At 47.4% G+C, this 16844-nt stretch overlaps 1 protein-coding gene across 3 annotated transcripts; it reads left to right on the forward strand.

Annotated features, from left to right (window-relative positions):
- The first annotated feature begins 200 nt into the window (after positions 1–200).
- ZNF175 (zinc finger protein 175) lies at positions 201–16844 on the forward strand. Of its 3 annotated transcripts, none has more exons than XM_034986991.1 (5): positions 201–334; positions 3309–3500; positions 9885–10011; positions 10273–10368; positions 13980–16844. In XM_034986991.1, the coding sequence occupies exons 2-5, from the start codon at positions 3429–3431 to the stop codon at positions 15779–15781; spliced, it is 2097 nt and encodes a 698-aa protein (XP_034842882.1). In that variant the 5' UTR covers positions 201–334; positions 3309–3428; the 3' UTR covers positions 15782–16844. The 3 variants fall into 3 exon arrangements, with proteins under 3 accessions (XP_034842882.1, XP_034842884.1, XP_034842883.1); XM_034986993.1 differs by having other exon boundaries at positions 13983–16844; XM_034986992.1 differs by lacking the exon at positions 201–334 and having other exon boundaries at positions 2329–3500.

Here is a 16844-nt window from a genome sequence, read left to right on the forward strand (position 1 = left end):
AGGCTCAACACCCGCTGAGCTCCCATTAGCCTCTCCTTAGAGGGTGAGTCGTGGTAGCGAAGAAGGGACAGAATACCTGGAACCGGTAAGCCGCCATGATAACTACTGGCAGAGTGTGGCGTCACAGCTTCTACCGAGCATGCGCACCGTTCACTCCCGGCGCGCCGAGAAGCCCGGTCGGGGATCTAACCCAGACCGGAAGTGGCCCAGCGCGGCCATTTCGCTTAGGTTGTTAACTACTTCTGGGCCGTGTCCCGCCCGTGTGGGAGGCTGAGGTGTTTGGGACATTAGCAGTGGAGATCCTGTGGGGTCTGTGAGGGGGACTCGGCTTGGGGTGAGTGTGAGGGGCTCGGGGGACGAATGGCGAGGGTCTGCGGAGTGAGTGACGGGGTCCTCAGTGCAGGGGTGCTGCGAGACGAGCGGCATTTTCTAGCCCGAGTCGGGTGGTCGGCTCGGTCATTTTCAGGCTTTGCGTGTTTCCTGTACGTGTGGAAGTATTCTGGGGATTTAAACTCTTAAGTGTGTGTGTAAGGTTCTAAAATTTATTTTATTCGAGAGAGAGAGCGGGAGCAGGGGGCGGAGGGAGAAGCAGACCCCGCGCCGAGCAGGGAGCCCGATGCGGGGCTCGATCCCGGGACCCTGAGACCTTGACCCGAGTCGAAGGCAGACGCTCAACCAACTGAGCCACCCAGGCGCCCCATGATTTTATTTATTTAAGAGAGAGAGAGCAGGAGAGGGGGGAGGGTCAGAGGGAGAAGCAGACCCCTTGCTGAGCAGGGAGCCCGATGCGGGGCTCGATCCCAGGACCCCGGGATCATGACCTGAGCCGAAGGCAGTCGCTCAACCAACTGAGCCACCCAGGCGCCCCATGATTTTATTTATTTAAGAGAGAGAGAGCAGGAGAGGGGGGAGGGTCAGAGGGAGAAGCAGGCTCCTCGCTGAGTGGGGAGCCCGATGCGGGGCTCGATCCCAGGACCCCGAGATCATGACCTGAGCTGAGGGCAGATGCTTAACCAACTGAGCCACCCAGGCGCCCCCCAAGTGTGTCTTAGTATCGAATTCTGTATTGTTGGTCCTTGGAACTTGCTCGCTTGAGGACGGCGAACGTGCTTCTGGAGCGGGGCTTGGTAGACGGTACCGGGGGCGTTGGCGGAGTGCCTGGCGGCCGCGATTGGGCGCAGGAGCTTCAGGGGTCGGGGGACTTTGAGGGTCCCCTTGTAACATCGGGGAGCAGTGCTTGGGGACCTGCAGAAATCAGTGGGGTGCTAAGGGTAGCATATGCGAGCCGATGGACTGCAGGTCTGGGTGGTCAGTTATGGGGGTTTTGAGGGCCCCCCTTAGCTCCCTGTGGACATGCTCAGTACTTGGCAGTTGAACAGCTGATGATGATTTCCTGTTGGGGTGCATCCGTTGGAACCCCGTGTTGGGAATTATTCGGGGTCCTGTGGAAATCACGCTCCCTGGGAAACATACCGGCAGCCTGCGTAGCCTGGGCTGTGCCAGTGCCTGGGGGGCGTTTCCTGACCTTCTGGCAGTCCTGTGGTCCGCTCCGGGGGGGTATCTGGAGGTCAGTGCTGTCAGGGACTGCATTTGGGTGTGGAGTTGGCAGGCAGTTCATTCTGTACGGTCCAGACGCGCTAAGTGATCCAGGGTCCTGGTGCGTGTCTGCAGGTTTTCCAGGTGAAGGTGAGGGCCGAGGACAGGAAATTTAAGTTTTAGCTTTGTTATGGGGCGCCTGGCTGCTCAGTCGGTGGATGAGCGTGTGACTCGACCTGCGGGTTGTAAGTTCGAGCCCCACCTTGGGTGTAGAGATTACTTAAAAATGAAATATTTAGGCAAACAATGAATCATGGAACACTACATCAAAAACTAAAGATGTGGGCGCCTGGGTGGCTCAGTCGGTTAAGCGGCTGCCTTCAGCTCGGGTCATGATCCCAGGGTCCTGGGATCGAGTCCCGCGTCGGGCTCCCTGCTCCGCGGGGAGCCTGCTTGTGTTCCCTCTCTCGCTGCGTCTCTCTCTGTCAAATAAATAAATAAAATCTAAAAAAAAAAAAAAAAACTAATGATGTAACGTGTGGTGACTAACATAACATAATAAAATAAAATTAATTTTAAAAATGGTAAATAAAATAAAATATTCTTTTTTTTTTTTTTAAAGATTTTATTTATTTGACAGAGAAAGACACAGAGAGAGAGGGAACACAAACAGGGAGTGGGAGAGGGAGAAGCAGACTCCCTGCCGAGCAGGGAGCCCGATGCGGGGCTCGATCCCGGGACTCCAGGATCATGACCTGAGCCGAAGGCAGTCGCTTAACCAACTGAGCCACCCAGGCGCCCCAAAATAAAATATTCTAATAAGAGAAAAATATGAGAAAAGTCTGGGCTGTCTAGGATGGGCGCTGAAATGTCCAGAAGCTTGCACAGACATACCAGCATAACCACCTCAGAGCCTCAGCTCTCTGAAGGCAACAGGAAGTGGAAATGGTGTTTATGGAAGCTGACAACGGAGGGGACCACAGGAAATAGAGGTGGCTGTGTGCAGGGTGTAACGAGGCAGAGGAAGGACCGATTACCTTTTCTCCCGTCTGCAGACTGACCGTAAGGCAAAGCATGTAACAGCTTCAGTTCCCTCATCCTCATGCCTCAAAATGGGCATAATCACGATCGTAATGTTTAGTGGGCAGGGTTACGTGAAAATTAAACAGCGTATTTACCACATGCCAGGCAGGTGCTGAAGGCTTAATAAGACTCATCACATGTCCTGATGCCTGCGATAAAAATGTGCCTCCTCACTTTGGAAACGACAAAGTAGTATCTTCGTATTCTCAAGGCTAAAAGGTGGCAGAGCTACAATTAAACCTTCATGTAGTCCAAACTCTGTGTTTTGTTTTGTTTTAAGATTTGTTTATTTTAGAGAACACGAGTGCGGGGAGGATCAGAGGGAGAGAGAGAATCCCAAAGCGGACTCCCCACTGAATGCGGAGCCTGACGTGGGCTCCATCCCAGGACCCTGAGATCATGACCTGAGCCGAAATCAAGAGTTGGCTGCTTAACTGACTGAGCCACCCAGGCACCCCAGAACTCTTCGTCTTTTATTTTACCCTGATTAATAACTGGTTGGATTCTTCTGAACTTTTATTCCATAGTATCTAGCCCGTGGCCTTCCCCTAGGGACCCTCAAAAATATTTGTGTGGAGCACATGTTAGAGGAGTGACCATGTGAGCATTGTCTCTCCAGGACTTCCTGGTGGCTTTGCAGAGCCCAGGGGTCAGACCACATCATTGAGGCTGCGGGTCTCTCTTCACAGCCTAGCCAGACGTTCCCCAGCAGCTCCGATCGAAGCCTCCAGATGCCCACCCAGCTTGGAGGTCCTGGGAAAAGTGGAGTTGGCAGCAAGAGAAACTGAGAAGTGAAGCCCAGGAGAGACATGCCTGCTGACGAGAATTTGCCCCAAATGTGCCAGGTCCTGGGTCCACAGGAGCAGGATGGACCATGTGAGGTAAGCAGGAGGAGCCCCAGGGACGGTTCTCCAGAATTTGAGGGCAGACATGAGAAGCAGCAGATTCTGGACCCCCGTTGCTGAGACCGTGTGCATCCTCCTGCTGAGAGCGGACCACGGGGGCTGATGTCCCCTCATTCACAGGCCTTCTGTATAATAGGGAAATGCTAATTCCTTCCTGCTCAGCTCGGAAGATCCTTCATCCACCACTGGGTCTTTGCATATTCTCAGCTGGTCCCTATCTGACTTCTTACCTGCTTGGTGGGGGTTGGGTCGTTTCCCCTCTGTCCTCATGGTTTATAGAATCATAGGATACTAGAGCAAAAACCGTTTTAAGGACGTGTGGTTTTGCCTGTTTTAAAAGATGAATAAAAATGCCAGAGAACAGTGTTCCCAAATTGCCCACAGATACGGTATTTGATATTGGGAAAGAGAAAGGAAGATTCTTGGTTATACTCAAGATTTCCTGAAATTCCAAGTTAGTCTGTGTATTTATTTATTTATTAAAGATTTTATTTACTTATTTATTTGAGAGAGAGAGAGAGAGGAAGAGAGAGTGTGAGCACGAGCAGGGGAAGGGGCAGAGGGAGAGGGAGAAGCAGACTCTCCACTGGGGGAGGAGCCTGACTCAGGGCTCCATTCCAGGACCCCGAGATCGTGACCTGAGCTGAAGTCAGATGCTTAACCGACTGAGCCACCGAGGTGCCCCTAGTCTGTGTATTTAAAGACACTGTGTTTTAAAACAACAGTGAGTGCATTGTTGACCTGTGATAGGTTTATAATCAAAGTTACAGAGAGATGTTCTATTTTTAAGAAACATAATAAATGCATGGTTTATTACCATTGTGAACCAGTACATTGTGAGATTATATATTTCAGTAATGTTTTAAGTAATCTCTGCCGACAGAAACATTTGATAATAGAAAACATTGAAAGAAAGGAACATTAAAACTATTACAGTAAATGCCAAGTAAAAATCATTTAAAAAATTAAAAGATACTGCCCCAAATACTTAAAAGTCATTCTTAAAATGAAAATGTAAAACACCCAAATTTGAAACAAAATTGTCGAGATCTTTATTGTGTGACTGTTAGCTCGCTAGGACTGCTGTCACAAAGGACCACAGATTGGGTAGCTTGAACAGAAATTTATTTTCTCGTAATTCCAGAGGCTAGAAATCCAAGATCAAGGTGTCAACAGGGTTGTTCCTTCTGTGGTATCTCCTTGGCTTGTAGATGGACTTTTTTCTGACTGTGTCCTCACACAATCTTCCTTCTGTGGGGGTCTGTGTCTTAATCTCCTTTTCTTATAAGGACCCCTGGTCATATTGGTTTAGGGCCCACCTTACCTCATTTTAACTTAGTGACCTCTTTAAAGAGCATGTCTCCAAATACAGGCACATTTTGAGGTACTGGGGGTTAGGACTTCGACATAAGAATTTTGGGGGGTGGGAGGAGCTTGGAGGGGAGGGGCGCCTGGGTGGCTCAGTCGTTAAGCATCTGCCTTCGGCTCAGGTCATGATCCCGGGTCCTGGGATCGAGCCCCGCATCGGGCTCCCTGCTCAGCGGGAAGCCTGCTTCTCCCTCTCCCACTCCCCCCCTGCTTGTGTTCCCTCTCTCGCTGTGTCTCTCTGTCAAATAAATAAATAAAATCTTTTTTTAAAAAAATTACATTGTAGGAAAATGCCTTTCATTTTGCATTGATGTAGGTTGAATTGTTAAGAGTGTGATTGAAAGCACGTTCAAGTGGGTGTTACGATATAGGTTACTTCATATTAGCTTATTCCCTTTTTTTTTTCATTTATTTATTTTTTTATTCTTATGTTAATCCCCATACATTACATCATTAGTTTTAGATGAAGTGTGTTCCATGATTCATTGTTTGTGCACAACACCCAGTGCTCCATGCAGAACGTGCCCTCCTCAATACCCACCACCAGGCTAACCCATCCTCCCACCCCCCTCCCCTCTAGAACCCTCAGTTTGTTTTTCAGAGTCTATCATCTCTCATGGTTCGTCTACCCCTCCGATTTCCCCCGCTTCATTCTTCCCCTCCCGCTACCTTCTTCTTTTTTTTTTCTTAACATATATTGCATTATTTGTTTCAGAGGTACAGATCTGAGATTCAACAGTCTTGCACAATTCACAGCGCTTACCAGTAGCTCATTCCCTTTTATATGATGAAAATAATTTTGTCTACTTGCCCTGGTTTTCATTTTGCCATTTCAATAGATAACTCCTTTTGCTGATTCAGATTCTCAGTCAGCCTGTAAATATAAACGGCTGTCTTTGCAAGCAGCGCCCTGTGGCAGATGATCTAAATGGTCCAACACGGTATGAGCTTGCTAGAGCAAGAAGGTATAACCTAGTTCCCTGGTCTCCGTAAGACCACGTGTTCCAGCTTAAAAAAATAAATAAATAAATAAAATAACAGCTGTCAAGATTGTCTTTCTCCTCAGAGGCAATGAATTTTTTTTTTTAAAGATTTTATTTATTTGAGACAGAGAGAAAGAGAGAGAGCACATGAGAGGGGGGAGGGTCAGAGGGAGAAGCAGACTCCCTGCCGAGCAGGGAGCCCGATGCGGGACTCGATCCTGGGACTCCAGGATCATGACCTGAGCCGAAGGTAGTCGCTCAACCAGCTGAACCACCCAGGCGCCCGAGGCAATGAATTTTTACCCTATTAACTAAATATGTGGGTATTTACCTCCCAGTCTTTTAATGACACCCTTACACAGCTATGTGATACTGAGATTTATGAGAAACCTGTGTATTTGGTCATCGTCCAGCACAGCTCCCCAAATCCTTGGAATTTCCTGAGCCACAAGCAGTAGGAGCATCTTCTGTCACAATATTTAGTCTTGTCTTCAGTTCTTGGCAGGGAAAAAAAAAGCTTCAGAGCCATAAAGGTGAAGCGTGTGTCTTGTTGTTTATAACAAACCCCTTTCCACCACAACTGGGTTTGTGTAAATAAGGTGAAGTTTGGAAATCCTCCAAGGGTGGTGGTTGCCAAGGGAAACAACCCTGTGATTAGAGGATTGGGACTTTCAGTCCCACCTCTTCACCCCCAGAGAGGGGAGAGGGGCTGGAGGTGGAATCACTTACCAAAGGCCAGTGATTTACTCAATCATGACTATGAAATAAAGCCTCCGTAAACATCCAGTGGGTTTGGGGAGCTTCCCGGTTGGTGAGCACGTGGAGGTACCCCAAAGTGGTTCACCTGGAGGGGGCATGGAAGCTCCCACATACCTTGCCCCATGCACCTCTTCATCTGGCTCTTGATTCGTATCTTTTACTGTCTTTTATTTTTTATTTATTTATTTTTTAAAGATTTTATTTATTTGACAGAGAAAGACACAGCGAGAGAGGGAACACAAACGGGGAGTGGGAGAGGGAGAAGCAGACTCCCTGCCGAGCAGGGAGCCTGATGCGGGACTCGATCCAGGGACTCCAGGATCATGACCTGAGCCGAAGGCAGTCGCTTAACCAACTGAGCCACCCAGGCGCCCTTTTACTGTCTTTTATAATAAACCGTTGATCCTAGTGAGTAAACGGGTTTCCTTAATTCTTTGAGCTGCTCTGACATACTAATTGAGCCCAAGAAGGGGGTCGTGGGAACCTCTAATGTAAGCCAGCCAATCAGAGGTACAGGTGACAGCCTGGGCTTGTGACTGGCTCCTCCAGGGGTGGGGCAGTCATGTAGGACCGAGCCCTCACCTGTGGGATCTGACGCCACCTCCAGGTAGATGGTGTTAGAATTGAGTTGAATTGTAGGCCACCCCACTGTAGGAGACCTGCTTGGCACGGGGAAGGGGGCATCCCTCCCTCTACACGTATGTTGGGATTTGGTCTAGAACTGGAAAGAGCTACCTCAGTTTGGAGTTTCGATTGAGCGCTGTTTCATATCCTCACCCTCGGAACTCACATGCTTTTCACGCCCACCCTTCCAGGAGGGGGATCAGCTTTTGGTCAGATCAGTGTTCCCTATTGTAAAGGAAAATCGCTTCTCCTGCGTGTCTCCTTTACACACACAGAACACTGCGCTTCTGACTCTTCTGGTCTCCAAACGTGTGGGGATTTTTTCCCACGCTAAGCACTTCCCTGTGACACCAGCTGGGTGTCCTACAATTTGTCAGCAGAAATTCCTGGAATTCGAAGATTTGATCCCAGGCAAGGGAAAGCTTCATTGCCATACAGTTTGCAAACTGGGGAGTCAACAGCCTTCGGCTACAAAAGGAGGAAGGTTTAGGGTTAAATAGGCAAAACCCGCAAGTTCTGTGCCCTTACCAGGGGTGGTCAGGCTCAGGTCCCAAACTTCACCCTCAAGAGCAGCATGACAAGCAAGATGCAGCTCGCGGTTTGGCAGTGGCTTCAGGACGTGGTGGCCGATGAGGAGCATGATAACATGTTGCAGGGGTTTCTCTATGAATTTTGTGCAGGCTTGTCCCGTCAGGCTGTGCTGACTGGTTTTGTTTCTCACAGTCATCCAGCCTGGTTAAAATTATAGCCTCTCTCCCTTGACATGAGGGAACCCATCATGTCCATTACCTGTTGCTGTCTAATTGTTGGGGTCTTGTTCTCAAATTTAACTCAATTCTGGCACTATCTACCCATAGATAGGGTCAGATCCCACAGGTTAAGGGCATAGTCTGACAAGACAGCCCCTCTCCCCTTACTTCAGATGCCAGTCGCAACTCCGGTTTGTCACCAGCGCTTCTGACCCGCTGGCCTTTGGAGGTTCCCATAACCCCTCCTTGGGTTTGATTAATTTTCAAGATTAGCTCACAGAACTCAGGAAACCCATTTAGTCACTAGGTTACTGGTTCACTACAAAGGAGATTAAAGGATAAGAATCAACAGCCAAGGGGCGCCTGGGTGGCTCGCCTTCGGCTCAGGTCATGATCCCAGGGTCCTGGGATCGAGCCCCGCATTGGGCTCCCTGCTCTGCAGGAAGCCTGCTTCTCCCTTTCCCACTCCCCCTGCTTGTGTTCCTTCTCTCCCTGTGTCTCTCTCTGTCAAATAAATAAAATCTTAAAAAAAAAAAAAAAAAAAGAACCAACAGCCAAGGGCGCCTGGGTGGCTCAGTCGTTTAAGCATCTGTCTTTGGCTCAGGTCATGATCCCAAGGTCCTGGCATTGAGCCCCGTGTAGTGCTCCCTGCTCAGCGGGGAGCCTGCTTCTCCCTCTCCCTCCTCGTGCTCTTTCTCTCTCTTAAATAAATTAATCTTAAAAAATAAAATCAACAGCCAGATGAAGAGATACACAGGGTGAGATTCCAAAGGAATCTTCTGTCCCCATACAGTTTGACACCTGGTTGGGTGACATATGGAAGTGATCTGGTTCAGCAGCCTGGAAGCACTCATTGGCCATTGGTGATTAGTTCCTGCCTCCAGCTCTTCTCCCCTTCCTGGAGGTCAAGGGGTGGGGCTGAAAGTTCAAACCTCTCATCACTTGGTTGGTTCCCCTGGCAACCAGCCCCCCATTTCCAAAACTTACCTCCCTGGCATAAGAAAAGACTACCCTTGGGCACCTGGGTGGTTCAGTTGGTTAAGCGACTGCCTTCGGCTCAGGTCATGATCCTGGAGTCCCGGGATCGAGTCCCGCATCGGGCTCCCTGCTCGGCGGGGAGTCTGCTTCTCCCTCTGGCCCTCCCCCCTCTCATGCTCTCTCTCTATCTCATTCTCTCTCAAATAAATAAAATCTTTATTAAAAAAAAAAAAGAGGGGCGCCTGGGTGGCTCAGATGGTTAAGCGTCTGCCTTCGGCTCAGGTCATGATCTCAGGGTCCTGGGATCGAGTCCCGCATCGGGCTCCCTGCTCCTTGGGAGCCTGCTTCTCCCTCTGCCTCTCTCTCTCTCTCTCTCTGTCTCTCATGAATAAATAAATAAAATCTTTAAAAAAAAAAAAAAGAAAGATGGGGCGCCTGGGTGGCTCAGTCGGTTAAGCGACTGCCTTCGGCTCAGGTCATGATCCTGGAGTCCCGGGATTGAGTCCCGCATCGGGCTCCCTGCTCGGCGGGGGGGTCTGCTTCTCCCTCTGACCCTCCTCCCTCTCATGCTCTCTGTCTCTCATTCTCTCTCTCTCAAATAAATAAATAAAATCTTTAAAAAAAAAAAAAGAAAAGACTACCCTTTATCGCTCTCCTCACTTAGGAAATTTCAAGGGTTTTAGGAGCTCTATGCCAGTAAAGTAGAACGAAGACCGGCCCAGTAGATGGCAGGATATTTCTAGAAACGTTTTAACCCCCCCACCCCCAAAATACAATATGAAATGGGTGAGTTAGTGGAAAGCCATATAGATCGTGGTGAAAAATGATTAAAAACAAGTCTACCGGTAGCATCTCTATTCACCGGTAGTGAGTAATTGACATCCGGTCTGTTGTTACAGGGATCGGTGTCATTTGAGGACGTGACCGTGGACTTCAGCAGGGAGGAGTGGCAGCAACTGGACCCTGCCCAGAGATGCTTATACTGGGATGTGATGCTGGAGATCTACAGCCACCTCCTCTCCGTGGGTGAGCACACCTGACCCGGGATCTTGGATGGACCTCGTTAAGATTTCCTTTCTTGTTGTGGAACGCAGTAGGGCATCTGAATTATGTAATCTGTTTGCCTTTGATTTGTCCTGGGTTATTCATTCCCTTAGGACACCTCTGACTATCACTTTGTTCCTAGTGAAAGATGTTGACTTTTCTGATGAGCCCATACAAAGGTTTGCTGAATGGCCTGTAAAGCCCCAGACCACATCCAAATCGGAGATTCTTTCTCATTAACAGGGTATCACATTCCCAACCCAGAGATTATTTCCAGGATGGAAAAAGGAGAGAAGTCATGGATAAGAGGGGCTCAGCTCCCACATCAGAGGCATCGAGGTGAGTGACTACTACCTGGCCGACGTGGATATCTTTGGGGCAGGGGGGCGTTATTCAACTTGCCACACTATCTGTCCCCGTGATGGTGGGCTGTACATTGCCTCCCACTCCCAGTTTCTGACTAACGCTGCAATACATTATCCTGTAAATGCCCCTTAGAGGAAGGTGTAAGAATTTCTCAGAGGTGAACGCTCAGGAATGGGATTCCCCGACCCCTGGGTAGAAGTGTAGTTAATGTGACTAAGGAAACCATTCTGCTCTTCAGATGAGCTGCATAACCTACGCTTTCATGGGAGAATGCACAAGGATTCCCATTTGTGCGTCTTGCCTGCCAGCATGGCGTTTATCAGATTTCTTATGGCCCATGTGATAGGCGATAGGGGTGTTTCTTGTTTTAATTTCATTTTTAGATGTTAGAGCATCTCCTCATATCTGTCATCTGATTGGGTTTTCCATCCGTACGTGGCTTTTGTCATCTTGTTGTGTCCATGGAGTTTTTTCTTACGGCCTTTTTTCCTTTTGATTTGTCCCCTGAATTCATTGGTTTTTCTTTTCTGTGCTGGATCTTCTTTCTTGTTTCTTCTTTTCGCCGGATTGTGGCACCTGCAGTTCAGGGCCCCTGTGCTTCCCTCTGATCATCCCTTCATATAGGAATTACCTTCAAGGGCCCTTCTATTCGGAACACCGAGGCCTCAATTTTTTCTGGTGATCCCTGGATCAACCCCCTCCAGTCCCTGTGCCTAAACCATTCTCTTACCTTATTCAACCACATGGCGGACACTTCCCGTGGGATGACTCACTTCCTCTATTTTTGGGAGATTGGAAATTGGAATCCTCACACAAATCAAACATGCTTTTCGCCTTACACATTTTGCCAGAGTCTCCTGCGTGTCTTGGCTGTTCCACCTCAGTCTTATTTAGAAATCCAACCATTTCTGGGGCACCTGGGTGGCCCAGGTGGTTAAGTGTCTGCCTTCGGCTCAGGTCATGATCCTGGGGTCTGGGATTGAGCCCCACATTCTTCTCCCTCTCTCTCTGCCTGTTGCTTCCCCTGCTTGTACACTCTCTCTGTCAAAAATAAATTAAAATCTTTAAAAAAAAAAAAGAAATCCATTTTTTTGAATGTGCAATTTAGTTGACCCTTTTTCTTAATCCCACTGGTCTCCCATAAGTTAGCTCCCATTTCCTCCTGCTTGTTTTTGTTCCTAATGGGTTTTGTGGATTCCAGTCATTGATGAGGTCAGTCAAGATGCCATTGACAGATTTTACTGATACTTTGTTTTTTTCCTGAGATTTTGATGGAAAAATAGAGTTATTACTATGTAGGATTAACAGAGTCTTTTCAGTGACATTAGCATCGTGGCCACATATTTCTAATTTTAAGTGTAGCTGAAGAGTTTCGTCACTCATGCTCTATTCTGTTGGGTTCCTGTTTTCTTCCATGTCTGCTACAGAGACATATGTATGATATATGTAAAGGTAGAAAATATACACTATCTAAGAACACTGTAAATATCTGGGCATGAACCTACTTAAAATAAGAAAATTAAAAAAAGATGGTTGAGATCATAAATTTTATATTACATGTTTTTTACCACACATTTTTTTTAAGATTTTATTTTTTTTATTTTTTTTTAAAGATTTTATTTATTTATTTGAGAGAGAGAGAATGAGAGAGAGCACATGAGAGGGGGGAAGGTCAGAGGGAGAAGCAGACTCCCTGCCGAGCAGGGAGCCCGATGCAGGACTCGATCCAGGGACTCCAGGATCATGACCTGAGCCGAAGGCAGTCGCTTAACCAACTGAGCCACCCAGGCGCCCTAAGATTTTATTTTTAAGTAATCTCTACACCGAACATGGGGCTCAAACTCACAACCTTGAGATCAAAAGTCGTGTACTCTACTGACTAAGCCAGCCTGGCACCCCTCTTTTTCCTTTTAGCATCTGTTCTATACTAGTAAATTTGATGATCAATGACTCCCATTCTTGGTGGGAAAAATGGTATATTAGGTAGTGTAAGGCTGAAAGTTACATGGAGAGACCAAGGGTCAGTGTGATAATTTCTAGAATAATTTCTTTCCTGTAAAACAGTTAAAACAAGCAGGTCAGCAGGAAGCCTCATTTCTTGTCTTCTTCAGGTGTATTAAGTTTCTCCCTTGCCGTTGTTGTACTCTGCTTTATGATGCTGTCGATCTGTGTGATTGTGCCTGGCATCCACAGGCAGGTTCTACCAGGAATAAAAGGGGTGGAGGGCATTGAGAAGCTTGTGGTCTTACCACCCAGGCCAGAAGTGGTGCATAACGTCGTATGCATACTCCATCAGCAGAAACAGCCTCACTGTCCCACCTCATTGCAAGGGCACTGGGAGCTGTTATGTAGCTTGGCAGCCACATACCTGGTCACAATTAACTTCTATGGAAGAGGGTGACGCAGATTTCAGGGGACAGCTTGCTTGTCCACTCTTTTTTTTTTTTTTTTTAAGATTTTGTTTATTTGACAGCGCACAAGGCAGACCGGCAGGCAGAGGGAGAGGGAGAAGCAGGCTCCCCACTGATCAGAGAGCTGGATGCGGGGCTCAATCCCAGGACCCTGGTATTCATGACCTAAGCTTAAGGCAGACGCTCAACCAACTGAGCCACCCAGGCGCCCCTTGTCTACTCTTCCAATGTACTTTTCTTGGGTTAATAGGTTCAAGCAAACACATTTCAGCTCCCTGGAGAGTTGAGTTTGGGCGTAGGTATTCTTTCACTGCTTGGCCGTGTCAGGGTTGGAGCTTTCTTACTTCTCCAGAGGATTTATAGGGCAGATGGATTTGGGATTGTTTCTAACAAGTGAGAGTAAACTGGGAAGTTAGTGATAATTTAGATCTGAAAGCTAATGAAGAGCCATCCTCTCAGCCCCTCCTTTTCAAGCCTTGGCTGTTCCCAGATGTTGCCCTGTCATACCCTTGTCTGTATTTTCTGTCATCGCAGGTGTGTGTATAGGTATCTAGACTGCGTGCCTGCGTAAGTGGAGCCAGCTTAGAATTAGAAATTCTAGGGGCACCTGGGTGGCTCAGTCGTTAAGCGTCTGCCTTCGGCTCAGGTCATGATCCCGGGGTCCTGGGATCGAGCCTCACATCGGGCTCCCTGCTCGGCGGGAAGCCTGCTTCTCCCTCTCCCACTCCCCCTGCTTGTGTTTCCTCTCTCGCTGTCTCTCTCTGTCAAATAAATCAATAAAATCTTTAAAAAAAAAAAAAAATTAGAAATTCTAATCTGATTTTCCCCAGAGCTCCGCAGGGTGATTTTGGTCAATTACTTAGAGATTCTGTGCCTCCTCCTGTTCATCTGTGAAACGGGGAGAGTAAGCGCAGTTACCTTGTGCAGGGTTGTGAGGATTTAAGAGTTTCCGTGCGCACAATGTAGAACACTATTTGGCACATGCTGCGTGCTGTATCTGGACAGGCGACACATAATGAAGGCAGGGTGGCTGTCTCCTCTCGTCGTCACCCTCATCACCATCATCATTATTATCATGACTCAGCAATTTGTGTTCACCCTCAGTCTGCTCCTATGATTTCTCCTCCATCCTCTGCTAACTTGCTTCTCTTTCATCTTCTTTTTCTCCTCTAGAAGGGGTGTTTGGACTTAAAACCTCCCAACAGAAAATATTTGAAAAAGCTTCATTTCACGATGATAAGGAAAGTGAAGTCACAAGAGATGGTTCGTGGTGTTCCATTTCAGAAGACCTGTGGGAACATGCCAGTCGTACAGTGAGGAGTCAGTGGAAGCAAAATGAACCTGCACAGCGTGGGGCCTTCCTCAACAGGAAAACACTGGATACAAAGAGAGACCGTGAACGGAAAGACTCTGGAAAAATCATTCATGTGAGGCCCCACCTTGTTTCTTCGCAAAAAAGACCTCATAAACATTGCTCATTTGCAAAAAGTTTGAAGCCTAACCTAGAAGTAAATCATCAAAATCAAAGCGACAGCACAGAACGCCTTGATGAGCTTGTTGGCTCTGGCCAGCTGTTCACCCGTAGCTCTTCCCATGCTGGCTGCAAGGGTATCCATCCAGGAGAGAACTTCTGTGATGGGGATCAATGTACGAAAGTCCTCAGCCGTAAACAGCCACGCACACAGCATCACATTCGTAATCAGGAGAAACCCAATAAATGTGCCGAATGTGGGGGGGGCTTCCCCCAGAAGCCACCCCTCGAGCAGCAGAGATTCCATAGTGTAGAAAACCTCCAGGAATGCAGCAGATGCGCAAAGGGCTTCACCCCACAACCAAAGCTCGGTGTGTATCTGACAGATCACACAGGTAACATTCCTTACATCTGTAAGGAATGTGGGAAGGTCTTCATTCAGAGATCAGAACTGATCACACACCAGAAAACGCACACGAGAAAGAAGTCCCATAAATGCCACGAATGTGGGAAAGCCTTTTTCCAGATGTTATCTCTCTTCAGACATCAGAGGACTCACACTAGTGGGAAACTCTACGAATGCAGCAAATGTGGGAAAGGCTTCTCCCAGAATTCAACCCTCGCCATCCATCAGAAGATTCATACGGGTGAGCGCGAGTACGCATGCGGTGAATGTGGGAAGGCCTTCACCCAGAAGTCAACGCTCAGCTTGCACCAGAGAATCCACTCGGGGGAGAAGTCCTATGTGTGCATTGAGTGCGGGCAGGCCTTTGTCCAGAAGGCGCATCTGACTGTTCATCAGAGAGGCCACACTGGAGAGAAACCTTACCCATGCCACAGCTGTGGGAAAGCCTTCATTTCCAAGTCACAGCTTGATATACATCACCGGATTCATACTGGGGAGAAGCCTTACGAATGCAGTGACTGTGGAAAAGCCTTTACCCAGAAGTCACACCTCAACATCCACCAGAAGATTCACACCGGAGAAAGACAACACGTATGCAGCGACTGTGGGAAAGCCTTCAACCAGAAGTCCATACTCAGCATGCATCAGAGAACTCACACCGGGGAGAAGCCTTACAAATGCAGCGACTGTGGGAAAGCCTTCACTTCCAAGTCACAGTTCAAAGAGCATCAGCGGATTCACACCGGAGAGAAACCCTATGTGTGCACCGAATGTGGGAAGGCCTTCAACGGCAGGTCAAATTTCCACAAACATCAGATGACGCACACCAGAGAGAAAACCTTTGCCTGTTACAAATGTGGGAACGCCTTTCTCCAGAGATCAGAATTGATGGCACATCAGAGAACGCATGTTGGAGAGAAGGCTTATGAATGCTGTGACTGTGGGAAATCCTTCAGCAGGAAACCACAGCTCCAAGTGCATCAGCGGATTCACACGGGAGAGATGCCCTACGTATGTTCTCAGTGTGGGAAGGCCTTCAACAACAGATCCACTTTTAATAAACACCAAACTACTCATACTAGAGACAGGTCTTATTAAAGCAGTTATTGTGTGAAAGGCTCTACCCAGAAATCAGTTCCTCATATGCATTGGCATACACATAAATGAACCAAACCCTAAATTTCTCGAAGAAGAAAAAAAATCTCCCAAGCATCAGATTCAGTTGTAGGTTATAGAATCCCTGATTCTGAAAAACTCCATGAATGCACTGCATGTTGCAGAGTTACACGTTATTTGATGTGAAAGAAATGACTCAGAAAACAACTTTTAAGAATGAGGGTAAATGTCCATACTCATACGAGCCTCGTTAAGGATTATAAAATTCATCTGGGAAGAAACCCCGACTAACACATTGAGAAGCGTGTTTCTCTAGAAAGTAGTACAAGACAGACTTTTTTTTACCAGATCATTTATAGGAAAATTTGTGAGAAATTAATGATAACCCTGTTGAATATGGAATATCAGTATTTTCAACGTACTAGCAAACTGAATGACCAAACGGTAGTGTGTGTGTGTGTGTGTGTGTGTGTGCATGTGTGGGGTCAGGTCAGCACATACATACATAGATACGTATATACACCCACATAACGCTCCGTTCTGTAGTGTTTGTTGTAGGATATCACTGCATAGCAGAGGTGTGGGAAGATTATATGCTTTTTTAAAGGATCTACTGTATTTACGGTTATCAAATTTATTCCCGATTGAATATATCCTGAGATTGCACAGTCAATAATTATTAATTTCTTTATATATACAGGCATAGCTACCTCATTGTATCGTGCTTTGCAGATACTGCGTTTTTACAAATTGAATGGTTTGTGGCAGCCCTGCGTCGGACGAGTCACAGTGCTATTTTTCTGACAGTATTTGCTCCCAACATGTCTTGTCACATGTTGGTCATTCTTGGAATATTTCCAAGTTTTTCATTATTATTCTGTTGGTCGTGGTGATCTGTGATCAGTGATTACGACTCACTGAAAATTCAGAAGATGGTTGGCTTTTTTTAGCAATGAAGTGTTTTTTAATAAGTATACACTTTTCGGGGCGCCTGGGTGGCTCAGTTGGTTAAGCGACTGCCTTCGGCTCAGGTCATGATCCTGGA

The sequence above is a fragment of the Mirounga leonina genome, unplaced genomic scaffold, assembly GCF_011800145.1.
Source record: "Mirounga leonina isolate KUSES-001 unplaced genomic scaffold, KU_Mleo_1.0 Mir_376, whole genome shotgun sequence".
NCBI lineage: Eukaryota > Metazoa > Chordata > Mammalia > Carnivora > Phocidae > Mirounga > Mirounga leonina.